The 23826-nt window shown below is 45.6% G+C and overlaps 8 protein-coding genes across 20 annotated transcripts in view; 3 read left to right on the top strand and 5 right to left on the bottom strand.

Moving 5' to 3' along the window:
- The window catches only part of LOC6546153 (peroxidasin), a 32249-nt gene extending 28942 nt beyond the window's left edge, over window positions 1–3307 (top strand). Inside the window, exon 9 of the mRNA XM_001971260.3 lies at window positions 485–3307. Coding sequence (XP_001971296.1) covers window positions 485–3134 — 2650 coding nt within the window. The 3' untranslated portion in view covers window positions 3135–3307. The remainder of the gene's footprint in view (window positions 1–484) is intronic.
- On the bottom strand, window positions 3296–4475 carry LOC6546152 (acyl-coenzyme A thioesterase 13). Of its 2 annotated transcripts, none has more exons than XM_001971259.3 (3): window positions 4355–4475; window positions 3842–3979; window positions 3296–3775 (listed from the first exon to the last, which is right to left on the bottom strand). In XM_001971259.3, the coding sequence occupies exons 2-3, from the start codon at window positions 3929–3931 to the stop codon at window positions 3434–3436; spliced, it is 432 nt and encodes a 143-aa protein (XP_001971295.1). In that variant the 5' UTR covers window positions 3932–3979; window positions 4355–4475; the 3' UTR covers window positions 3296–3433. The 2 variants fall into 2 exon arrangements, with proteins under 2 accessions (XP_001971295.1, XP_026833534.1); XM_026977733.1 differs by lacking the exon at window positions 4355–4475 and adding an exon at window positions 4200–4260.
- A 156-nt stretch (window positions 4476–4631) lies between these two features.
- On the bottom strand, window positions 4632–5545 carry LOC6546151 (acyl-coenzyme A thioesterase 13). Its single transcript, XM_001971258.3, has 4 exons — window positions 5442–5545; window positions 5321–5386; window positions 4969–5113; window positions 4632–4914 (listed from the first exon to the last, which is right to left on the bottom strand). The coding sequence occupies exons 1-4, from the start codon at window positions 5526–5528 to the stop codon at window positions 4700–4702; spliced, it is 513 nt and encodes a 170-aa protein (XP_001971294.2). The 5' UTR covers window positions 5529–5545; the 3' UTR covers window positions 4632–4699.
- On the top strand, window positions 5174–8993 carry LOC6546150. The gene is made up of 3 exons (XM_001971257.3): window positions 5174–5557; window positions 5754–7633; window positions 7685–8993. Exons 1-3 carry the CDS (start codon window positions 5503–5505, stop codon window positions 7835–7837), a joined length of 2088 nt encoding a protein of 695 aa, XP_001971293.1. The 5' UTR covers window positions 5174–5502; the 3' UTR covers window positions 7838–8993.
- On the bottom strand, window positions 7826–9220 carry LOC6546245 (enkurin). Its single transcript, XM_001971256.3, has 2 exons — window positions 8860–9220; window positions 7826–8801 (listed from the first exon to the last, which is right to left on the bottom strand). Exons 1-2 carry the CDS (start codon window positions 8963–8965, stop codon window positions 7984–7986), a joined length of 924 nt encoding a protein of 307 aa, XP_001971292.1. The 5' UTR covers window positions 8966–9220; the 3' UTR covers window positions 7826–7983.
- Window positions 9221–9303: 83 nt separating this feature from the next.
- On the bottom strand, window positions 9304–15383 carry LOC6546244 (protein daughter of sevenless). Of its 2 annotated transcripts, none has more exons than XM_026976712.1 (7): window positions 15226–15383; window positions 12329–12653; window positions 11490–12259; window positions 11312–11423; window positions 11012–11252; window positions 10341–10944; window positions 9304–10284 (listed from the first exon to the last, which is right to left on the bottom strand). In XM_026976712.1, the coding sequence occupies exons 1-7, from the start codon at window positions 15289–15291 to the stop codon at window positions 9763–9765; spliced, it is 2640 nt and encodes an 879-aa protein (XP_026832513.1). In that variant the 5' UTR covers window positions 15292–15383; the 3' UTR covers window positions 9304–9762. The 2 variants fall into 2 exon arrangements, with proteins under 2 accessions (XP_026832513.1, XP_001971291.1); XM_001971255.3 differs by having other exon boundaries at window positions 10341–10941.
- A 489-nt stretch (window positions 15384–15872) lies between these two features.
- LOC6546243 (60S ribosomal protein L8) lies at window positions 15873–17394 on the bottom strand. The gene is made up of 3 exons (XM_001971254.3): window positions 17288–17394; window positions 16910–17049; window positions 15873–16674 (listed from the first exon to the last, which is right to left on the bottom strand). Exons 2-3 carry the CDS (start codon window positions 17045–17047, stop codon window positions 16042–16044), a joined length of 771 nt encoding a protein of 256 aa, XP_001971290.1. The 5' UTR covers window positions 17048–17049; window positions 17288–17394; the 3' UTR covers window positions 15873–16041.
- An 868-nt stretch (window positions 17395–18262) lies between these two features.
- LOC6546242 (serine/threonine-protein kinase mig-15) overlaps window positions 18263–23826 on the top strand; it is a 31428-nt gene continuing 25864 nt past the window's right edge. For 5 of the 11 annotated variants that reach the window (XM_026977964.1, XM_015157987.2, XM_026977963.1 and 2 more), the window contains exons 1-2: window positions 18265–18465; window positions 19102–19235. In XM_026977964.1, coding sequence (XP_026833765.1) covers window positions 19158–19235 — 78 coding nt within the window. In that variant the 5' untranslated portion in view covers window positions 18265–18465; window positions 19102–19157. Of the gene's footprint in view, window positions 18466–19101; window positions 19236–23826 lie in introns of all 11 variants that reach the window. The other 6 variants (XM_015157986.2, XM_015157988.2, XM_026977965.1 and 3 more) reach the window with 3 other exon arrangements.

Raw genomic sequence — 23826 nt, 5'->3', positions numbered from 1 at the left:
AGAGGTATGCCACTTCAAAATCCGATTAAGATAAGTTGAGTTATGGAGTTTAATACCTCAGCTTTAGAACATTTTATAATTTTTTTGGACTCCTACATAATCACATCAAAAAAATTACAAAAACAATAATGAAATGCTATAGTCGAGTTCCCCGACTATCAGACACCCATTACTCTGCTAGTGAAAGTGCGAAGGAGAAATTTCATAATTTTCTGGAATATCGTTAAAAATTGCGAATAAAATTAAGAAATTAAAAAAAAAATTGTTCAAAAGTGTGGGCGTGACAGATTTTTCCTTCGGCCTGTTACCTACTTTTCAACGAATCTAGTATACCCTTTTACTCTACGAGTAACGGCTATGCTGTAACGGGGCTTGGGGTCACCAAATGCCATGCCTTGGGTCGCCAAACTTTCTTCGATTTATTAAACTTTCGGCTTATTATTATTCGGTTAACTAATCGACCTTTGTTTCGTTCCTCACTTAGAAACAACGTGGATTTGGCTCCAGGAGATCGGTATGTGCGCATCGCCTTTGCCGAGGCAGCCAAGGAGATTGACCTGGCCATCAACAACACCCTGGACATGCTCTTCTCCAACCGATCCGACAAGGCGCCGCCCAACTATGGCGAACTACTGCGGGTCTTCCGCTTTCCCACTGGAGAAGCTAGGCAATTGGCCCGCGCGGCGGAGATCTACGAGAGGACACTGGTCAATATTCGGAAACACGTCCAGGAGGGAGATAACCTGACCATGAAGAGCGAGGAGTACGAGTTCCGCGATCTGCTGTCACGAGAGCATTTGCATCTGGTGGCGGAGCTATCGGGCTGCATGGAACACCGTGAGATGCCCAACTGCACGGATATGTGCTTCCACTCGAGGTACAGGAGTATCGATGGCACCTGCAACAACCTGCAGTATCCCACCTGGGGCGCTTCACTCACCGCCTTCCGGAGACTGACGCCACCGATTTACGAGAACGGTTTCAGTATGCCCGTGGGCTGGACCAAGGGCATGTTGTACTCGGGTCATGCCAAGCCCAGTGCGAGACTGGTGTCCACCTCCCTTGTGGCCACCAAGGAGATCACACCGGATGCCCGGATAACACACATGGTGATGCAGTGGGGTCAGTTCTTGGATCACGATTTGGATCATGCCATTCCATCCGTGAGTTCGGAGAGCTGGGACGGCATCGATTGCAAGAAGAGCTGCGAGATGGCTCCACCGTGTTATCCCATTGAAGTGCCCCCGAATGATCCGCGCGTCCGAAACCGTCGTTGCATTGATGTGGTGCGATCCAGCGCCATCTGTGGATCCGGCATGACCTCCCTCTTCTTCGACAGCGTACAGCATCGTGAGCAGATCAACCAACTGACCTCCTACATCGATGCATCTCAGGTGTATGGCTACAGTACACCATTCGCCCAGGAGCTGCGCAATCTGACATCCCAGGAGGGATTACTGCGCGTGGGTGTCCACTTTCCGCGCCAGAAGGACATGCTGCCCTTTGCTGCTCCCCAGGATGGCATGGATTGCCGCAGGAATCTCGATGAGAACACCATGAGCTGTTTTGTTTCGGGCGATATCCGGGTGAACGAGCAGGTCGGTCTGCTGGCCATGCACACCATTTGGATGAGGGAGCACAACAGGATAGCTAGCAAACTGAAGCAAATCAATTCCCATTGGGATGGGGACACCTTGTACCAGGAGGCTCGTAAGATAGTGGGTGCCCAGATGCAGCACATCACCTTCAAGCAGTGGCTGCCCTTGATTGTTGGCGAAAGTGGCATGGAGATGATGGGCGAGTACCAAGGCTACAATCCCCAACTGAATCCCAGCATAGCCAACGAATTTGCCACGGCCGCCCTGCGATTTGGCCACACCATCATAAACCCTATTCTCCATCGCTTGAACGAGACCTTCCAGCCGATACCCCAGGGCCATCTGCTCCTCCACAAGGCCTTCTTTGCTCCCTGGCGTCTGGCCTATGAGGGTGGAGTGGATCCACTGATGCGGGGTTTCCTGGCCGTGCCCGCCAAGCTGAAGACCCCAGATCAGAACCTCAACACTGAGCTCACGGAGAAGCTGTTCCAGACTGCCCATGCTGTAGCATTGGATCTGGCGGCCATCAACATTCAGAGGGGCAGGGATCACGGAATGCCCGGCTATAATGTCTACAGGAAGCTATGCAATCTTACAGTGGCTCAAGACTTTGAGGACCTAGCCGGCGAAATTAGTAATGCCGAGATACGCCAGAAGATGAAAGAACTGTATGGACATCCGGATAACGTGGATGTTTGGTTGGGTGGCATCCTCGAGGATCAGGTGGAGGGCGGCAAGGTGGGTCCTCTATTCCAGTGCATGCTGGTTGAGCAGTTCCGTAGGCTTCGGGATGGTGATCGGCTGTACTACGAGAATCCCGGTGTGTTTTCACCCGAGCAACTGACCCAAATCAAGCAGGCCAACTTTGGTCGCGTGCTCTGCGATGTGGGTGACAACTTCGACCAGGTCACCGAGAACGTGTTTATTTTGGCCAAGCACCAGGGTGGCTACAAGAAGTGCGAGGATATAGCCGGCATAAATCTCTATCTGTGGCAGGAGTGCGGCAGGTGCAACAGTCCACCGGCCATCTTCGATTCCTACATACCGCAAACGTACACCAAGCGGAGCAACAGGCAGAAGAGAGATCTCGGCAAGGAGAACGAGGAGGTGGCCACCGCCGAGAGCTATGACAGTCCGCTGGAAACCCTCTACGATGTGAACGAAGAAAGAGTCAGTGGGCTGGAGGAACTGATTGGCAGCTTCCAGAAGGAACTGAAAAAGCTGCACAAGAAGCTGCGCAAGCTGGAGGACTCCTGCAATTCCGCCGACTCCGAGCCAGTGGCTCAGGTGGTGCAGCTGGCGGCGGCACCGCCCCAGTTGGTTTCCAAGCCCAAGAGGAGCCACTGCGTCGACGACAAGGGCACCACCCGGCTGAACAACGAGGTCTGGTCTCCGGATGTCTGCACCAAGTGCAACTGTTTCCACGGCCAAGTCAACTGCCTGCGGGAGCGATGCGGCGAGGTCAGCTGTCCGCCGGGAGTTGATCCACTGACGCCTCCGGAGGCCTGCTGCCCACACTGCCCGATGGTCAAGTGAAGAGCCGTCAAATGAATTACGCATATCGACGTTTATCCGTAGTAGCCACACTCACTCTAATCAAAACCAAAATGGAAACACACCGGCAATTGCGCAATGAGCATGTTTAATTGACAATTAACTAACAATGTACTGCTACACGTGTAATAAAATAAAGCACATTAATAACCCATAGTCATTTATTTGTACAAATTATTCAACTTACTTGGACAGTTCCGAAAAGGTTTCTCAAAAATACTTTGTATTAGTAGCTCCCAATACACGAAACAATTAATTTAAATTAGTGCGGGACTTCCGGTCTAGTCAAATTTAATATACTTCAGATGTGTGCCCTTGGCTATCACCGTGTCGTCCTTTTTGTGCTTCAAGGTGCAATCGATGAAGGCGAGGTACTTGCCCACCTTGGACAGGTTGGCCTCAATCACCACATCGTCACCCAATTTGGCGCCGTTCAGAAAGTTTACGCTTAAATCCACCGAAACGCCGGGATGACATGGCTTGGACATCAGGGCGTAGGTGGTTATCATGTCCACCAGGGTCATGATATAGCCGCCGTGCATGAACTTGTACAGGTTCACATGATCCTTGTCCACCTTGAGTTCAGCAGTGCAGGCTCCATCGCCGCCGTCCACGATCTTGACCTTAAATAGATGATGATATAAGGATGAGATAATGAGTTTTGTAAGGAGACTCTGCGGTGATCTAACCTTTTGTAGGTGACTTTCAAAGCCCGTTGATTTGGTGATAATCTCGGTGATGTGTTTAGCGAATTCAAGTCCTTTCTTGCGAGTTCCCATATTATTAATTGATGTTGCCTGACAGACGATCCGCTAGCTTCTATATAACTGCAAAATAAATTAGTTCGTTCGATCGTAAGATTATAAATATACTAGATTTAGTTTTTTAGATAGATAAGTAGTCGTATCAGGCACTTGTATCTTAAGTTTTAGATAGTAATACTTTTACAATAGAACAACCCAAGTTTATTGTATGACACTAGGTATGACGTGTGTATATTTGGATTGCACTAAAGCCAATCAAAAACAAATCACAGTAGTATATTACCAAACGGATTGCTTTGAAATTTTCAATATTTGATTTCATTATCTTCGAGTGCGGTTTTCCGCTTTTCGATGAAAAACAAACAACTAGCCAGTATCAAAATAAGGTAAACAGAACATGGCGCAATGTCATGAAATAGTTAGGAATGCGGAACCTACCTAACTACGCCCGTAAGCCCCCAAAATTGACATAAATATCTTAAATATTAAAATCTAACGTAACACCTCCGAAAAGCACTACAATTTCAAAACAAACAACAGCTGTTTCTCGATGACGGGTTGCGCCAATCGATATATGAAAGGGCATAATCGATATGGAAATCTTACCTTTTTTAAAATTGTCCGTTAGGATTTTTATGATTTTTTTTTTTTTTTAAGTGTTAAATAAATTTTTGTATCTTCGAAATTAAGATCTTAAGAAAACAAAGAGCACAGATAAATTAGCCATACTTTAATAGTGGTTCGAAAAATTTTATTTGGCTTTGCGACGATCTACAAACTGTTTTAGAAATCCAGCTTTTCCTTGTCAAACTGAATGTACTTGACCTGTCCGCCCTTCGCGATGATCTTTCCGTCTGACTTGCGCCTCAGAATGCAATCCAAATAGGCCATTTTCTTGCCGGCCCGCACAGTATGACAATCAATTTCGATAATTTCCCCAGGTTTCGCTGCTGCAATGTAGCTCACATTCAAGTTGGCCGTAACTCCGGGATGGGAGCCTTAAAATTAAAGTAAAATTAATCGTAGATCTCTATATTTTGTAATTAATATACCCTTCGACATAAGGGCATACGTGGTACAATTATCGACAATTGTTGCCGTGAGACCACCATGCAAAGTTCCTTGGCGATTCAAGTGCTCATTGGCCACAGTAAACTCCCCTATAGCGCGACCATCACCACCGCCTGTGATTTTAATCTGCGAATTTCATTGAACTTTTTAGCAGAAAGTCAATTTTGGAATCTCTGTAGATACAACGAGAGAGATGAGCACTTCAAAGTCGCACTTATCGATTGTAGCGAGCCAAGTTATGTAATACCATCACTGACGACAGTCAGCTGTTTGCTTGTGAGACTTCGACGGCGTCGCTTTAAAATCGGCTGCACTTTTTGTTTATAATCTTACCATTCTCAAAACCCGGTCAAATCCATTGGACCCGCTGGCGTACTCGGACATCTGCTTCACAAAGTCCTTTGAAAACAAAGCACTTTAGTTATCTACTTGACAAGTTACATGCTGTCCTAACCATTCCCAGTTTTTTGGTCGCCATTCCGGTGGATTTGGATTCCTGAACTGAGCACGACGAAATGACGAAAGTTACTGAGGGAGGCATTTCACATGGCGTTCAAGATGTGGGGAAATGTGAGTGTATGCGTGCTGTGTAGATATACCCACACATCTGAGATAGTGATTGCCGATTCTACGCTGTTTGTTGTGCTCGCTCTGTTCGCACTAACAAAGTACTTGTAAATAATCCGTAGTCTTTAATGATATGTTGTAACAACTGGAATATCTTTTATGATTAATACTTTAGAAACTATGTTGTATTTCGTTCTAGCTAACCTGGAATTTCCCATCCTAGCCAAAGCATTCGTCCGCCAGGACTCGGTGCACGACTTTATAAGCAGCGACTCCGACGCAGACTTTATTGCACTGAGCGGCTCCAAATCGAATGTGGTTACCCTGGAGTTGAACAGCAAGTTCATGGTCGTGGATCCCTGGCCCTATTTTGTGGCCATCTTGGATTCTAACGCTGCGGAAACACGACCCCTAGACGTATTGGCCAACAAAGTGAATTTGGTGGCCATATACGACAGCTGCGATGTCCTGGAATCACAGCAGCTGGCCCTGGACCCGGCATACACCGCTGTGTGCTCCGTTGCCGTGCCACCAGCCAGATTAATATGTGTTAAGCGAGCACCCAAGCCGATGGCTAATGGAAATCTCCTGCTGGGCTCCCTTAACACTTATGGATCCTTGAGCCTAATAAACAAACCGGCAGAATACAGTCGCTGGAACCCTTTGGAAGGACTCAATATCGCTGAAACTCTGAGGGACACTCTGCTGCCTGAAGTGAACATCGCCAAGATCAAAGACTTTAAGAACTATCAGGAATATATTAATCCCGCCTGGATCACTATGTTTGCTTGGTTACCTGATGATTCAAGTACCACTGGCCAGCATGTTTTGGTTTTGGGAACCGCCTCCGGAAGTTTGTGGTTGCTCACAATAAGCGCCGACGTCAAAACTCTTTTGAGTCACCAAGAAACGAAAACCAGCCTGGGTCGTATCTGCCATATACAAGCATTCAAGGACCTTCTACTGGTGGGCGATAGCAACGGACTCATCCACCTGTACCAATTGCCAGAAAAGGGAAGCAAAGCTCCCGTCTTAGTGAAGCCCTTGTGGGAGAAAGCGGATCGAATGGGTCTGCAAATGGCAGTGATCACTGAATGCCCCATCAAGGAGTGCTATTATATAACCTGCTGCAAGGCGGCGCATCTGCTGACCTGGAGCATGCCAAGAACGGGGAACACAGAGTGTCTGAAGGCGCGGATCTATGTCGGCGGAATGAAGATCACCGGTCTTTGCAGCCTGGGCAACAGTAGCTATGCTGCAGGAACCTCAGGAAGCTATCTGCATCGCGTACAAATTATTCACGAGAATAATCAGCTCAGCTTGCAGATGCAATCAATAGCCATGGGTGTGCTTCAGGACTTTCAGGTGATGGGACTGAACAGCAGCAGACACAAGAACTTAATGACCCTTTTCCTCTACCGCAACAAAGAATACATGAGTGAAAGTGTGTCTCAGAAGAATCAGTTGCTTATGCAAGTGCTCAAGGTGGGGAATCAGGATCCACTTGCTCAGCTTATCAGTCACCTAAAATCCAATAACCCCATGAATCACTATACCGATTTATTAGCTGAACTTCGTCTACACGTATTTGCCGAGGAGAATTGGCAAAGGTATATGGACTATGGTCCATTAGATTCCTTTCAATTTACGGATTCCGCCACTGAAAGCCAGCTGCAGCAGCTTCAAATCAAATTCCACGTCCTTCAATACGTGCTTCGCCTGCAATCGAGCCACCTCCAGCTGACTGTTCACATCCAAAAGTCCCAGGATGAACTGCAGCTACTCCTCGCAATGCTGAATATCACACATATAAGACTGAGGCTCAACTTCATTGGGTCGTTTAGTAAGAGGACACCATTCCAGGAGCAGGCAACAAAATGTTTGTTGGAGGAGGCCCACCGACTGATGAATAAAGTTAAGGCCAACTTCACGGACAAGCATGCCCTAGGTTCTACAGCAAACGCATTCGTCCAGCAAGTAGGCAATCATATTCAGCTCTTGCATAAGAATCTGGGTATTCCTGTGATAGCTAATCCCCAGGAGAAGCTAGTTCATCGCTGCAGTGTGTCCTTTGTGGAGGTGAGGATTTACTAAAATTATTGTAAAGACATGTCTATAGCATTCATACAGATCTCCCCCAGCTTGGAGCGACGCTACTGCAGCCTCTGCGACCGCCAGATACTTTTCGAGATGGAAAACCTACGAGAGCTCTACGAATCCGGAAGATATCTGAATTGCCCTGTTTGCCATGGAAGCTTCGCCGCGGAAATGTTAAATGCATAAACGTTAAATTTATTCTCAATCTTCATTACCAAGTTTTTTGTGTGTCCGCCTCTAAGAGCGAAGCAAGCGAGTCCAAAGAGACACCTCACTCGGCTGCCAGATGCCGACACACATGCACAGAAAAGGAAAGAAAAGCAATGTCAGCGTTAGTACTCGGAAACATAGATAATGGGAGTGGTATCGATTAGTAGAATGTCCTGCTCCACCTGGCGAAGGTCAGACTCCAGTTTGCTTTTGCGCTGCCGCTTGGCGATGCTGTCGATCAGAAGCGACATGGACTGATACTGCTTGGTCATCTCGGTCAGGCTCAGACGCAGTCCCTCGAGGATCTCATTGCGCTCGGCCTGCTCCATTACCCGCATTCCCGGCACTTGCGGTGGACCACTTGATTGGACGGAGGCCCGGGTGAAGCCCTTGATACCGCGGCACAACTCCAGCAAACGTGCCTGTTCCTTAGCGCACACCGCGTTCATGTCGGCCAGCATTCTCTTGGTTTTCTTGAGATAAATGGGAACCTTGCCGAAATCCTTGCGGCAGATAAACTGCGGCACCAATCCGGAATTGAGCAGGTCGTGACGAGCTCCCACGGGAGTGTCTATATAACGAGGTGGCGGAGGACAGGGAATCGTCTGTCCGGCGCACATCCTGTTGCGCTTAATGAAATTGGGTACCATGGTCGGCTTTTTGCGGCCACTACCCGCCGGTGGAAGTGGCGGCATTGGCGGCATCTTGGGACACTTGTGGGTATTCTCCCGTCGCCATTTGATGCCCTGGCTCTTGCGCAAGTAGGCGCACGGTGGGTCAATCGGAGTGTGAGCACAGCCCATGGTGCGATGGGCTGATTTCTTGGCCTCTGTCAGGACGCGAGTTCCATCGGCCTGCAGGATAACCGATAACTTCTTGTCCTCCTCGGTCAAGCGCTCGCGAAGTTTTCGGGCATAATTGGCTGCCCTCTCCACAACAGCTGCAAAATTGCTTAAAGTTAGATGTGAAGAAAAGAATTTTTAGCAGGAAATCCCTACGATTTTTGTAGACAAAAATGGACTCCTTGGGTCCTTGGGCCTTCTCAAAATCGTGCTCGCACCCGACAATGTTCTCATCGTGATGGGTGATATAAACCAGGGACATTGTAATGCAAATATATAAGGTTGAAAGTAGGGAACTCTAAAGCGTGCTAGTTTACTGACTAATCGTTTAATAATAACAGTTTGTTTACTAGGGACTTCTGCTTTGCCAAGTACCTCTCTGCTGGCTTCGATTGATTTAACTAAAAACAAAGGTTGCTATAGAATTTTCAGCGTTTCCTGGAGATACTAAAACTTTCCTAACAATTGGAATTCGATATTTGTTCTGGAACTTTCAGGAACACACAAATAGTTGGTATTATTGTATATATATTTTTTAAAGCACAGAATCAAGCTACAGCTTGTGTCGCACACGAGTTACATTAATAAATTGTAAATAATTTGTTATCATATAAAATTCGTGTATATAAATATTTCGCTTGCGTATATAAAATAATTGTTTGCATTGTAAAATTAGCACTAAGATCGTTTGTCATGGTTACATTTTGATTCCGAAGCTTAACAATAAACATGGAAGTGTTGGAAGCACGATTTAAATACGAATACGACATAGATTCAGATTCAGATACGGATTACAGGTTACTGATTCAAAGCAGCACACAAAAATGCTGGTGCCGACTTACAAGCTAGATATGTGGTTTAATGGGTTATGAACTTGACGATGTTAACGAATGTAAAAGCCACTCAGAATTTGCACTGTTTTTGGATGTGGTCAGCTCTTCTCTGCTGACCACCAATAGGCACTACGAAAATTTCGGATCAGCAACATGGTCCTTTGCTATTGCACGTTGACAAGTAGATGTAGTGGAGATTTGATACCATTCAGCTGAACCAGCAGTTTCACTTGTTGCCGCTGCTCTCGCGCTCCTCTCGGATCCTTTTGAATGCCTCCGTCTTGACAAAGTCCACGGATCTGTAGACCACGCTGCTGGGCACCGGGGCACGGGCTCCACCAGCTTCGACGCCAGCCAGTCGCATCCCACTAGCTCCGCTTCCTCCTTGTGAGTACAGATTTCCCACACTCATGCTGGATCGATTTAGCAATGGCGGTTTGTTGGTCACATCCAAATCAAAGTACTGAAGCTTGTGCTCAGTCTGCGCAGCCGCTTGCTGCTTGGGAGCTGCCGCTCCCGTCAAGCTCATCATGGCAGCCGCTGCAGATGCGGTGCGCTGATGTTGTACCGACATGCTGCCGGGACTGTTTGGATGCTGTCGATGCTGTTGGCGAGGCAGGGTGCGAGTCTCATGGAAGAAGGCGTTGGCTGCCGGGGAGTGGACATCCGTTTCATGCAGCAGCACCATTGAAAGAGGTGCGCCGGAGGAACGCCGTGTTGCCGGCGACATGGTCGCCGGATTCCCCAACTAAAAATAAGACATTAGTCAAATGATTTTGTATATGTACAATGTTTCGTACTCACCTTGTAGGCATTCGGTTTGCACTTTCTGTCCACACTGGGCGGTCCAATCGGCTGCTGCAGTTGGGCTGCACCCAATTTATTGGTTAGATGCTCGACGCCCACCGGGGGCTTTGCCGGAAATTCCTCTGGCGGTTTGTCCTCTACAACTGGCAATCCTCCCGACACCTTTGGCTTAAGTTTCCGGTTAACTGGCGGGCAGTCCGCCTGCTCCATGAAGTCGTATCGAAACACATTGCCCTCCATCTTCGTGGGAGCTGCATTGGTGTAGCAGTGTCGAGGCAACGTTCGCGCACTGGTGGGCGATGAGGCGGCTGGTTGTGCCCCGCCAATCAGGCCGGGATTCGCTGCCGCTGAGATGCCGGCCACTGCACCCAAATCAGCCGCCATGAGATTTGGCGTGGATGCAGCAATGGGGTTGGAATTGTGAGGGCTGGTGACTGGTCGCTCGCCCAGCAGCTGGTTAACGTTGTAGTAAGGCTGCTGATGAGACCGTGGAATGTCGTAGCTTTCCTCGATGAAAGCGGAGTGGGCGTTGCGTCGGGCCACAATGGCCGGTGAAGTATTTTCCGTATCCGACAGCTGCGGTAGATCGCGAGGAATTCTGCTAGTGCACAAATTGACATTGAAATGTGAAATGTGTTTCAAATTCACTTGACAGTGCTTTAACTCACTTTTCATTCTCCTTAAAGTCCAATATGAGATTATTTTTGTTCTTCAGCACCTTGGCCAGCTTATCCAGCGTTCCTTGGTCACCAGCCTCTGCCAGAGATGCTGCTCCCGCTAACTTGGAATTCTTTTCAGCTGGTGGCACGATCGCTGCACCTTCTTCGGGCATCTTGGAGAAACGCTGCGAGTAGGTCAGTACGAATGATTCGTTCTCAATGGAACTATCCGAAGGTCGGGTGCTGCGATCTGTGATAAGTCTTTGTTTACTGCGAATTCGCGTTGATATTTGACTTTTGAGTACTTACCCACATTCTCGCGCAGGGGCAAAGGATGAGCCCACTCATCGTCATCGGTGAAAACGCTTTCCGAGTCGGAGTCGGAGCGCTGTTTGCTAGCATTGTTATTGGCCAATTGTTGCTGAAAGGTCAACAAGATAATTATTAATTACAACTGCATGACGTACATCGTAAGCTATCAACTTACCAGACTCAAATTGGTAATCTTCGGTGAGTAGGACTGATCGTTGGTCAGATTTAGACCAATGTTATTATGACTACGCGGCGTATCGTAGAACTTGGGGTCCAAGTTGTTCAACGGCGTGGTGGGGTTGTTTGGTATGGCCACATCTGCACCGGGAGTTCCACTGCCGGGCAGGAATCTCGGGCTGCCCGAGAAGCACTCGCTGATGGGTATGTATGGTCCGGAGGCGGTGCTCAAAGCGGGTGAAGCCTGCACGCTGCTGTGTTGCTGGGCAGCTGCCTCCGCCAGGGTCTGCTGGGTGAGCACCAGGTGCTCCGGCAACTTTCGCACCACTCCATTGGCGCTGACCGCCAAGCGAGCAGCTTGTTGCTGCTGCTGCAGTTGCTCGGCGGCCGCAGCTGCCGCCTGAGCTTGGATCAAAGCACTGTGGTTTAGATAAAGTGCCGTTGCCGGCGATGGAGGCGGTTGCTGCTGGGCAGCCGAGAGCAGTTCCTGTTGGTCGAAGTTGGCATCGCAGAGCATCGTCTCTCGATTGCTGTACTCCGTGTTGACATACACCGAGTCTGAGTTATTGTTGCCGACAGTCGAGGGCATCGGTTGCTGTTCAATGACCGCCGGGCGTCGCAGTTGGGCGCAGTTGGATCCTCCAGCACTTGGGACCGAGGCTTGGGGCGCTGTGGTTCCGGCAGAGGAGTGCAACGATGTGGTGGTCGTATTCTGAGTGGAGTTGCTCAGACCGCCACTGGAGCTCGTGTGCTGGGTGCGGTTTTCGTCTGGGTGTTACAAAGAAGGCGTAGGGGTTCAGAAAGGGGTTCTTTAGACTTGGGCTTGCGTACACTCACCTGCACCCACAGCTCCCAATGGCAACTCATTCGACTGCTTGGTGTCGTGTAGGTGACACACCTGGCAGATGCAGTTCACCCAGTCGCGCATATCCGCCTCCGTTTCGGCAGCCAGGTAATAGGTGCGCTTGGGCGTCTTGATATCGAACATGTACTGAAACTTCTGCTTGCGATTCTCCAGCCGCAGGCCGCAGTCCACCTGCTCGCACTGATCCAAATCGATAACGCCCTTCAGCTTGCGGCAGTTGTGGTCGGTGTAGTATTCGAGGCAGAACTGCTCCGGTATCTCGCCCTGCTTCAGCGTGAAATAGCGACGCCTCCAGCGCTACAAAGATAATTTGGAAACAGGGCGTTAAGAGTTGCAACGAGGCGCACAGTTTTAAAAGCAATAGTAATTTTTCCTAGGCCTCTGCATATTCAAGATTCCTTCATAACGATATGTTAAATAGGTCGTGGAAGTACAAATATAATACGATAAACGAGTGTCGTTGTTTTAATAGCAAAAGGAACTAACAAAGGTTAAAATGTGATGCCCCTAAATGGGACTAAATTGTTTGCTGTTTTGATAAGAGTAAGCAAATGGGTGTGAGGATATTAAGCAAGATTACACTTTAACAAATTGTACTAATATGTCTGAATACTGATGACTAACTTAATGAGGTAGTTAGTCATAACTTAACAATCTTGATGCTTACTAATACGACTAAAGTCGTATTTGCTTAGAGAATGGAATAATTTTGATTAGAATATACTAATTTAGGATCTGCAATGGACTGCAATTCATTAACACATTTCCTAGAATCTGCACTATCTATCTCTAACTAGCTCTAATTATGCGATATATTGCCATAGTTTTATATAGCCGTTTATAAATGTTCTCCACGAGTGTGGCGATGTCTCTGTTCTGAATTAAGATACCCTTGCTGAGCGATGGACTGTGGATGGTGATATGAGGGTAGGGTCCGGCTGATCAGCTCAACGACTGAGTACACTATCACCAATAACTGCTGGTGATGGTGGATGGTGAGTAAGCGGGTGATGAAGCCGAAGTCGACAGAGACTGCAGCGGCGCTGCTTTTCCGCGAATCATGTTTTGCATTGACATTTTCTTGGGTAATCAGCAGACACACACACGGAACAACACCCCACACCCACTTTACCGTTAAGCGGTTGGGAAATTAACAGCTGGGAGGTTCGGGAACCCGCTGAAAACTGAAAACTCCATCTGATAATGGATGGATTTTTCGGACTGTATAATATCACGCTTAATTGAATTATAAACAATAAACATAATGCCGCGCACAGGCCAGAAATTGGCACCCCGAGGCGCTGGAAATACGCAGCTTATTTTCTCGAGGCATCATTAAAGTTTGTTTATACAATGGCGCTCAAGATATTAGAACCGCATACATACATTTGTCTATTTTTACAAAAATTTTATAAATATGTAGTTTGTTTACATTTTACGAGCTTGATGGGGGATGTTTAAAATTAGAAACATTCTGTAAACCTTCATTGTATTTTTAGACGCTGGTTAAAAGTTTGTTATTTTTATTATTGTATTTAACTGAATACTACTATTTTGACCGCTATTGCATGCCTAAGCATAAGCAAACAAATTGAGTACAGTGAAACCATGAAGTGGGTTTGTTGTAACTGAAAATTCTGTGCTGCAGACCTTTTGATCAACGGTTTGGGTGTTCTTGGAACTGTCGTATCCATTATAAGTGGTTTCAAATGAACGCTCCAGAGATGAGCGCGTGTCACGAACTTTAAAATGTAAGCATAATTAATTTTAAAGCCAGTTGAAAATAAGCACTAACAGTAAAACCATTTCGAGTATACTTAAATTTTTTAATATTTTAAACAATTTTCATATAAATTTACCAAAAATTGCATAAAGGCTTTTTCAATAGTTTATTATCTAAACGATCGTGAGAGGTTTTCTAAGTTCAGACCTAATGAGTCATAAATTATTATCGCCTGTAAGTAAGACTTATAAAACTGACACTACAACAGCGCATCACTAGAATGAGCAACAACAACAAGGAGCTGGAAAGACAAGTGCGTCGTTGTTTTTGTGGTCGCCGTCGCTAGTTTATGTTGTCTTTGTACATTGTTTTTGTGCGTGATCCGCTTATCGGCCGTGCACATAAAAAACGGAAAACAAGCACATATGCGCATAAAAAACATGAAATACGGGGAAAGTAAATTTGATTAAACGCAACAGTTGGCGGAAATTTAATACGGTTCCCTGAAGTAAACATTAAACGGAAAATTAATTAAGCGTAAATTTAGACCAGGGGAAATGAAAAAAACACACGTTCCCACGCCAAATGCAAACATAAACAGAAAGAGAGTGGCCGACGGAGAGGGAGGTGCGGAGAGAGGGAAAAAACGCAGAGGAAGCCATCGTAAATTCATTCACATATTCGCAATTACTGCTGCGGTTTTCAGCTTGTTTGCATTCCAATCAACTGGAATACTGGAATTGCAATCCCTCGGCTTAATAATGAATTAAATTATACCACAAACAACAACGCCAAACAAACGCACGCACACACACACTAAGGCAGGCACCAATACAGGCTTAGCGTAATTGTAAAAAAATGCCACTTCCATTATCCATCGCTTTTTTTTAAATCTTTTTCGTGAGTCAATCGATGGACAAAGATTACGGTATTTCTCTTCCGGTCTTAAGATTACCGTTACCCAATCGCGGTTCTCTTTTCTTTGCACATTTCACTAATCACTAAGTATTTCTGATTTGATTTGTTGGAATTTTCATTTTGATTTTGATTTTGAGCTGGGGTTTCCAGGAAAATTCCTTTGCACTTCCCCACGCACACACACACAGGTTTTCGAAAGCCTAAGGTTTTCCATTTTCGGAAACTTACTGCTCGCCAAATGCGTTTGGTGGGCGGCGACTTAATTAGCCAGCCTTCGTAGAAAGTGCGATCCATTATTTTGCAGCGCTCGACGCAAATTACTTAGATTTATTTCACTCCACTCCGCGCACACAACTAGAGGTGGGCGTCACGCCAACGATAGTATCGAGCATATAGTTCTGGCGAAGCAATATCGATTAAGTATTCGATTGGCTTGAAGCTATGTATATCGATATAAATTGTTTGGCGGAAAGCTATTATTTTATTTATTCTGCCAACGAATTAACTTCATAACTCGATCTTAGTGTAGTAGACCGTTAAATGGTTTCGAATTAATTGCAATTAGTGTGACCTTATCTCAAATTGCATGTTTACTCAACACTGGAATTATTTAAAATTTTGAGTTGCAATTATGAAATATTTACATTCATCATTAAATAAAAAAATAAATTCCTCGCTTTTATTTTTAGTCTTTAAAAAATTTAAATTTTTTAAAAATAATGCATTCTAATAGTAACCCCATTCTTATTACAGTTTTATATGTATTCCCAAATAAACAATTTATGTTTGATAACAAGAAATTGCAGATTACGTATTTACCAAATAGACCTAAACAAAAACTATTTAGGTTGGTTCTTTAAATAGCAAACGACGGATAATTTTTACAAATAAGTTTTATTCCGCCGTGTCAAGCGTATGCCTACAACATACAGATTTTCCATGTAGAATAGCATTTTCTCCCACAGCGCCGCACAGCAGAGCACGACTACTACCCAGATCTCAGGCGGAACCTGTGTCACGCCGGAATCCTGCTGCAGCCAGAGCTTACTTGTCCTTGCTGTCGCCCTTGCCACCACGGATCCTACCGGTACGACGGGCAGCGATGAGACCGACCTTGCGACCGGCGGAGGTGCCTCGCTTGACGGTAGAGGCCTTACCAATGTGCTGATGGTTACCACCACCGTGAGGATGCTCCACAGGGTTCATGGCCACACCACGCACCTTAGGCCAGCTGTTGCGCTTCACCTTGTACTTGTGGTAGGCACGACCGGCCTTCAGGATGGGCTTGTCGATACGACCGCCGCCGGCAACGATGCCAACCATGGCGCGGTTGGCCGAGGGCACGACCTTCTTGGCGCCGGAGGGCAGCTTGACACGGGTCTTCTTGGTGTCCTGGTTGTGGGCAATCACGGTGGCGTAGTTGCCAGATGTGCGGGCCAAACGGCCGCGATCACCGGTCTTCTCCTCCAGGTTGCAGATGATGGTACCCTCGGGCATCTGGCTCAGGGGCATCACGTTGCCGATCTGGAGGGTGGCCTTGCGGCCGCAGTACACGAACTGGCCGGTGTGCATGCCCTCGGGGGCGATGAACAGCTCCTTGCGGATCTTGTAGCGGTAGGGGTCGCGGAAGTGGACGACGGCCAGAGGGGCGCCACGGCCGGGATCGTGGATGATGTCCTGCAACATGAAGGACAGCATTGGTTAGTTACAGTTCAAAGACAAGTAAGCCAGGGGAGCCGGATAACTTCGTGAATCTATTTCGAAACAGGTAGTAAGCTGGCACAGGTGGTTTAGCAAGGTTTAAAGCGAGAAGAGTCTTGAAGGTGGCAGACAGTGAGTCGCGGCAAATGCATGTGATTCCTTGCACATTGAGTAGATGGGTAATGGGCCATCCCAGGAGCACACTACTCACCTTGACAACTCCGCGGATGTAGCCGGAACGCTCGGCGAAGTCCAGGGAACGCAGCTTGGCGGCTCCCTTGCGCTTCTTCACGTGCGCCTTGAACACGGAACCAGCTCCCTTACGCTGTGCACGAATAACGCGACCCATTGCTGCAAGACAAATTCACGGGATTAGTACACCATGTTGCAAACTCGGATTCACTAAGTAAGATGGCCATTCAACGCTCTTCCACAGAAACACGCTATGAAAATATTTGTCTTGGTCGACCATTTCGTGAGAAAATTGAAATATTCCATGTTTCGCGGTTATAGTGTTAAATTGCGCACTGTAAACAACTTCCGCAACTGAAAACACCACCAAATAGACAAAATTTAGCACGTGGCTTACCGTAAAATTAAAATTTGCCCAATACGACCTCTCCGGAAACGGGGCGAAAAGAAAAGAAAAGAAGAAGAGGTCCTAGAGGTGGGCAGAGAATAGTGTGGCTGCGTTCGGCGTCTAGCGTCGCGACTATCGCGCTGCTGGAGAACAAGCTGTTTCCCACTGTTATTTTGATTAGTCGCCAACTATTATATTATTAATTTGTTTATTGAATTTTGCTAAACTGTATATTGTTTTATTTATTTCAATCGATTGTTGGAAGTTTCAGCAATCAGTAGCTTGGGATTGCTCCATATTCAAGATCGTGGGGGACTCTAAAAGCGAGACAGTACAGGTTTGTTTTCAATCGCTGAAATCTGCATGCCTCCTGCATCTTAAAATATTTTGTTAAAAGTTTTATTGCAATTTAAATTTGTTTTGATACAAAAAATTGCCTAAATTTGTTCCATTCGAATCTTTTAAAAGTTTATTATTAAGATTAAAGAAATTATAAAATTTATTAATAATACAATTAGTTATTAAAAGAGTTAAGGCTGATCTGGAAAATATTGCCGTGCGCTTGCCAATTGCTTGCGTTTAGGTTGAGAAGAAAATATAGAATGCAAAGAAATCGGTGGAAATATTGCAAACCCAAAAGCACTCTGTTAAGGAAGATATTTTGTGCTGTTAAACGCAATGGGTTGATTCCACTAGTACACATTTTTTAAACGGCCCTTCATTAACATACATAATCTTAAATTAACTATTTGGGTTTGCATAGATCGTTTAAAATAGTAATATTAATATGTTAACCTAAAGAAATTAAAAACCTAAATACAAATTATTTTTCTCAGTCCAACCATAATTCTTATTGGAATCAGTGCATGTAGAATCTAATATTATTGTTTACAGCTGTTAATTGCAGCTCTGCAAAATACCAATATACGGGCACACGAATTGCCTATGTACGGTTCGATATATTTTAGGTATGTGCGCAAATATGAGAACGGTATTCGAAGGGTATTTTCCAGTTGCCGATGGTATAAGCAGCCATCAGCTAATTGGTCACACTGTTGGAATCCGTCGGGGTTTTGGCGTCGCGTTAAACGGAAAACCGTTCTGATTTTCACTGAACTTGGGAAATTGAACTGTTCAGCTGGTTGTGCGATGCAAAGGCGATAGGCGCCCATCGCTGTGCGTGAAGAGTACGTATTCGCAGTGCGCCAGTGAAAATCGCGAGTCCTGCGCGAAAACGCAAAACGGAATCGGGAGGAAAAAGCGAGTGGCAGATTTTTTCTGTCTACCTACACAAACACATACGCAGGCTGCTGCGCTGGTGTGGGTGTGTGTGTGAGGCTGGTCCATCGGAGCGCCGCAAAAAAAATTGAAATTGTGCAGTGTGTGCGAAGAAGCAGATGAATCGACAGTGATTAATAAATGATTAAAGGGCGACAAAAGATTTTAAAAAGTGCTGGGAAATTAAAAGAGCCGCGCCCCGTTTGCCAAACGTTAACTAACACACACGAACACTTCGTCACTAAACACACACACGCACGCAGAGGCAGAGCAGTGAGAAAGAGAGATGGAGAGAGAGATAGAGAGCGAGAAGAAGAGCGGAGAAGCAAAAAGAGAAAAGTTGTATGACAGCAACAAATAGTTTGTTAATTGCACTGGTTTTTTATTGTGGCATTTGTCATTTAGAGCCTATAAAGCTAAAATCGCAGTAAATCCTTTGGCCGCTCCTTCTCCGCTCTTTTTCTCTCCCTGTTGTTTTGTCCCCCCCATTCCGTTCGCCGACTCATTTGCATTTCTCCTCTCTCCACCTCTTTCTGCGTGCGAAGAATCAGCAGCAGCAATTCTCCAGATCCAGAAGAACAACATAAAATAGCAAATCAAAATGGCGCACCAGCAGCAACAACAACTGGCTCCATCGGTCAACTGTTCACTGGACGATATCGATCTGACGGCCCTAAAAGTGAGTCAATAAGCTGCGGCTTATCCATCTCGAATGGAAATGGAATACGACTAGAAATAGAACTAGCAGTGGAGCCCCCGAAAATAGAGCCCCCATTATGCCCATGCCCCCTCCCCAACTTTATTCATTAACACGCCTCGCCCGATTAACGTGAAAGTGACCGCCCCATGATTTTTCTCCCAGGTGTGGTCGTTAACACTCCAATTTCCGTTTTTAGTTCGTCGGTTCGGCGACTATTGGATTTCACAAACTATTCACACTAACTGAAAGGTTCCACAATTCGATTAGTTTTGTACATATGTATATTCAATCAAAACGTTGTATGAAGCAACCAGTATGAAATCAGTTTTTTTTCTTGATTTTTTTGCTTTAAGAAGTATAATTTTTAATCTGAAAGCGCCTGCATTATGAATAATAAAGTGAGAAGTTTCGTAAAGAACCCTCCTTTCTTACGACTTCGTTCCAAAAATACCCCAGAATATCTTACCCAACTCGATTGGCCTTTCCAGTCGTCAAACCCTTGAAGGTTTCCCCCGCACAATTATGCAAATTGTTTAAAAGTACAACACAAGCGAACATTTTCTTTGTGTTCGGCCTTTTTTGCACTTTGCCATGGCAACGAAATAAGGTTTTTTTTTGGATTTCTATTCTCCCCCTTGGAAGCAATCACAATAATAATCGAGTTGATAAATGCACATTGGCATTTCGATTTCATTGCCTGATAGAAAACCACCCAACTTGGCACCACCCACCCTGTAGGTTTTGTATGTGTGCGAGTGGTGTGCGCAACTTTTGACCGGCCGGTGTCACCTTCTCCGCTTTGGCAAGCTATTTTTTGTTTCGCTTCGTTTCTCAATGAATTTGTCGAGTCTTAACCCCCTTTCGACCGCCTTAGCGCCCCCCTTTAACCCCCCTGTGGCCGCACGCACTGCCGCATGCGTTTGTTGCCTTTCTCTTTCACCAAACACTCACCACTCTCACCACTCTCGGTGGCGGAACGGAACTCACCACGCCCGCCGGCCCCACGTTGGGCGCCATCTCTTTTGCTTTGCGCACCCACCAAAAGTTCAGTTTGGCACGAGTGTGTGTGTGTGTGAGTGTCCGTTTGTTGACTCTGCCTGGATGTGGGGGGTGCTTGGGGGGTCGATGAGGAGTGGGCACCACCACCAGTGCTTGGGTCGTCGCCTCACTGCTACGGCATGTGCGCCACTGTGGTTGTGAGTGTGCTTCACCCACAGATGAGGCCAAAATAATAGGCTTTAATGCGGTCTTAAAGGAAGGATGTTGCATGAAGTTCCATAAATCAAAATCTGCAGTTAAATTTTAACGATTGTCCATTTGTTTAGGTTATTTGGTTAACTTTCGTACGGATATTATATTTTTTTTGCAATATTAAGAAAACCTATTTTTAAAACAAATGTATGCATTTTCTGGATTAAAGGCTCATTATCTTAGTTCTTTTAGTAGCAAGAGGCTCCAAAAGCACTATTATTGTAGCCCCAACTGTTTGTTCGTGTGTGTTTATGAAAAATTGTTCATAGTCGATGCAGAGCGACGAAGACGAGACAAAAACGAGACAAGAATGAAAATTGTTTAGTTTACTTTATTAAAAGGCGGCAGGCAGAAGCGAGCAGAGCAACACCATGCGTGCTTTTGTATCTACGTGAGTCGCATGTATCTGGATCGCTGTGTGTGTTTGTATCTCCGCTGCAGCAGACAGCTTGAAGATGGCGATGATGTGGATTCAAATGATAATGATGATGAAAACGATGATTAAGATGGGGCACACACACTGGCTGCCAAGAAAAGCGGCGACGAACCCAAAGCAAAATCAGCAAAAATGGCAGCAGGCATGAGAATATGAATTGTGATGTGTGTCTTGTTTGAAGTGTTGTTTTTATTTTTGTTTGGCCTTCTCCTCTCGGCGAGGGGCGCAAAAAGTGGGCGTGGACGTGGGCGGCCCCCCGCCTGCATGTCTGCCATATTCCGGTGACCTGTCTGTGCGTGGCTTTTAAAGGTCATTAAACACAATGACCGAGAAGAGAGTATGCAATAGCTGTGGAATGTCCCAAAATAGAAAACGAGAAAAGGTCAGAGTCCTTAAAGCTAAGGTTCTTTTTCTCGAAACTGGCTGGCTTTTGTGCGGCTTCCGTTCTGGTTTCTGTTCAGTCGATAAGAGCTCCATTCCTCATGTCCGATAAGATACCACGAACTGCATTCATCAGCACAAATTTCATTAATTATTTCTGGTTTTTACGACTCCCGCTTTATTTGTATTTGGTGCAGTTTCTTTTATTCTTCACTGATAAGCATTCAAACGCGGTTTGTCTTCATTTCGGTGTGGCTGACCCTACTTTGTGGGTATTTCACTCGCATGTGCACTGGAAAAAAATGATCTTTAATCATTTGTTAAATATGGGGCAGATACATACATTGTTTTCTTATAAATTCACGAGGACTCCTACTTTTTATGGTGCACTTTTAATAGAACTTCGTTATTTAAATCCTTTTCTCCCCAGTGTGCGTTTATTTTAATCAACATTTATTGCATTTCGTTAGCTGCGATAAAAACGTGTTCGCCCACATTTGTTCGGTTGCCATGTGTCCGTCTGCGCTGCAATTTGCTCTGAGGAGTGGAAAAAATCCACACATGTTTCTGTTTTTGTGGGTTAAATCAACATTGGCCCCGGTCCTCGGGAAATACTTTTTATAAAGTTCGGGAAGAGGCATCTCATCGCTATCGAACGTGTGTTTATAGAAGCAAATTTCCCTGCGGTATTGGGAAATCATTTTGTTTTCCATGTGGATCTGTGGAAATCGGTCGTTAAGTTATCAGCTCTAATCGCAGTTGGCTTCATGTGCTGATACCCAAAAAGTAGGTAAATGGGCTTCGTGACGTCAGCTGAGTGCATCCTAATCGAATTGGCCACGCGACCCACTCAAATTAAGCCACCAAAGACAAATAGTTTGGGTCACTGCGAAAAAATATTTAACACACTTACTCAACTTAATTGAAGATTTAATCAAAGTGAATCTAAACTAAAAAGATGTCGTTTAACAAATATAAATGGTTTGGCACAGTTTCCTAGTTATAATTGGAATATTTCCAAGGTTTACTAAACATTTCATACATTTTTCCTAGTGCAGCCACTGCATCTGCATAAGCCAGCTCGATTGAATTGCATGGGCGTCCTAATATGCCGTCAGTCCTGTTTTAAGCCACTCTCCTGCTCTTTGCATTTTTTACTGCTAACTGGGCCAAGCCTTTTGTAGGGGAAACGGGCCAACTGGAAGGGGGGAGGGAGTTCTGCGCTTTTAGACAAACAAAGCAAAACAAAACAACTCACAAAATTCCAGTTTGCCAGGCCAAGCAAACTGTAATAATGAAGCAACTAGCCAAAGACAGGGATTTGCCGACCAAGAAATTGTATTTAATGCATATGTACAGAACTTAAAATTGTAGACTATTATACTCTAAAACTTGTTTTATCTATAAAAAAAACATACTTATTTGAAGTAGTTTTTGGAAATCGGATTGAAATCTCTAGTCTAACAATATCAAAGGTTTTCCTGAAGCAAACTTCACTGTACCGCCAGCGACTGCGTTGGTCGGCGACTCGATCTTTCGGCCTCCAACGGGTTGTTTAGTTTTAGTTTTAGTTGTACCCGTTTGGACAAATACAAAAACAAACAGCGGCCGGGGCAGCAACAACAATATGATGGGGGCTGAGAGGAAAGGCAAACAAAAGGCAAAAAAGGTGGGTTTGGAAGGGGGGAGTTAGTCGGTGGGAGGGGTGGGGGTAGGGGCACACATGTGGCGGCAGCTGGACAATTTCCAAAGAGAGCGACAGGAATAAGCTACAGTGCCTACAGTGCCAACAACATCCGAACCAGCCTGTTTTGCCTGCTGGTTACTGATAACTGTAACCAAATCTACACTGGGAAAAATCTAAAACGTAGTTAAGAATTTATCAGATCTACAAACAACTACTTAAGTTTAGAAAGCCCAAAAGCAGAGCGAGTACCGCTTAAGATTGCACAAAACGAAATACAAAACAGTTTCGTGATAATTTCTCGCAGTGTGCGATCGCTGACCACCGACTAGAACTTTTTTCTAACGGCTACCTGAACCCGGTCTTCCCCGCTCCCCACCACTCCTCCATTGGGCTGCTCATTTGGTGGCATTTGTTTCTGTGTTGCTTAACATGTCAACGCTAATGAGTCATGGAGTGGTACCAGCAGATACTTTTCCCTCGGTGCTCATTGTCGTTTTCCTCTCCATTCAGTTAGTTCATTTTTTGTGAATTTTTAATTGATTTTTACAACGTGAAGTAATCAGCCATAAATAGCAGTAATTGCCGTCGCACTCCCAGCACGTTTCCTTTGTCTCTGGGCTGTTTTCTCTCTTGTTTTTGGCTTTTCCCTGCCTTTCCCTTTATCGCATGTGTTTGACACACTTTTCTGGGTCTCGAGTGGTAGAAAAGGGTTGGGGGTGCAGCCATAAATCTACTCAAAGCGGCTTCCATAGTTCTTCAGCTTTTCCGACACCCCCTCTCTTAGATTTTTCCCCATTTGTTTATTTCGTGGTTTT

Source organism: Drosophila erecta, unplaced genomic scaffold (assembly GCF_003286155.1).
Source record: "Drosophila erecta strain 14021-0224.00,06,07 unplaced genomic scaffold, DereRS2 tig00000021-arrow-pilon, whole genome shotgun sequence".
Taxonomy (NCBI): domain Eukaryota; kingdom Metazoa; phylum Arthropoda; class Insecta; order Diptera; family Drosophilidae; genus Drosophila; species Drosophila erecta.
Note: the sequence above shows the minus strand (reverse complement) of the source record. Positions and strands in the feature narration are given on the sequence as shown.

Bases quoted from the DNA above. Each gene is read 5' to 3' on its own strand.
- LOC6546152 (XM_001971259.3), bottom strand. From the start codon at position 3,931: ATGGGAACTCGCAAGAAAGGACTTGAATTCGCTAAACACATCACCGAG. The intron at 3,776-3,841 runs GTTAGATCACCG...CATCTATTTAAG, and splicing joins TTGAAAGTCACCTACAAAAG to GTCAAGATCGTGGACGGCGG.
- LOC6546150 (XM_001971257.3), top strand. From the start codon at position 5,503: ATGACGAAAGTTACTGAGGGAGGCATTTCACATGGCGTTCAAGATGTG. The intron at 5,558-5,753 runs GTGAGTGTATGC...ATTTCGTTCTAG, and splicing joins CGTTCAAGATGTGGGGAAAT to CTAACCTGGAATTTCCCATC. The intron at 7,634-7,684 runs GTGAGGATTTAC...GCATTCATACAG, and splicing joins GCAGTGTGTCCTTTGTGGAG to ATCTCCCCCAGCTTGGAGCG.
- LOC6546151 (XM_001971258.3), bottom strand. From the start codon at position 5,528: ATGCCTCCCTCAGTAACTTTCGTCATTTCGTCGTGCTCAGTTCAGGAA. The intron at 5,387-5,441 runs GTTAGGACAGCA...TTGTTTTCAAAG, and splicing joins CGACCAAAAAACTGGGAATG to GACTTTGTGAAGCAGATGTC. The intron at 4,915-4,968 runs GTATATTAATTA...TTTAATTTTAAG, and splicing joins GTATGCCCTTATGTCGAAGG to GCTCCCATCCCGGAGTTACG.
- LOC6546245 (XM_001971256.3), bottom strand. From the start codon at position 8,965: ATGTCCCTGGTTTATATCACCCATCACGATGAGAACATTGTCGGGTGC. The intron at 8,802-8,859 runs GTAGGGATTTCC...GCAATTTTGCAG, and splicing joins CATTTTTGTCTACAAAAATC to CTGTTGTGGAGAGGGCAGCC.
- LOC6546244 (XM_026976712.1), bottom strand. From the start codon at position 15,291: ATGGATCGCACTTTCTACGAAGGCTGGCTAATTAAGTCGCCGCCCACC. The intron at 12,260-12,328 runs GTGAGTGTACGC...TGTAACACCCAG, and splicing joins ATTGGGAGCTGTGGGTGCAG to ACGAAAACCGCACCCAGCAC. The intron at 11,253-11,311 runs GTAAGTACTCAA...GACTTATCACAG, and splicing joins GCCCCTGCGCGAGAATGTGG to ATCGCAGCACCCGACCTTCG.
- LOC6546243 (XM_001971254.3), bottom strand. From the start codon at position 17,047: ATGGGTCGCGTTATTCGTGCACAGCGTAAGGGAGCTGGTTCCGTGTTC. The intron at 16,675-16,909 runs GTGAGTAGTGTG...TTCATGTTGCAG, and splicing joins ACATCCGCGGAGTTGTCAAG to GACATCATCCACGATCCCGG.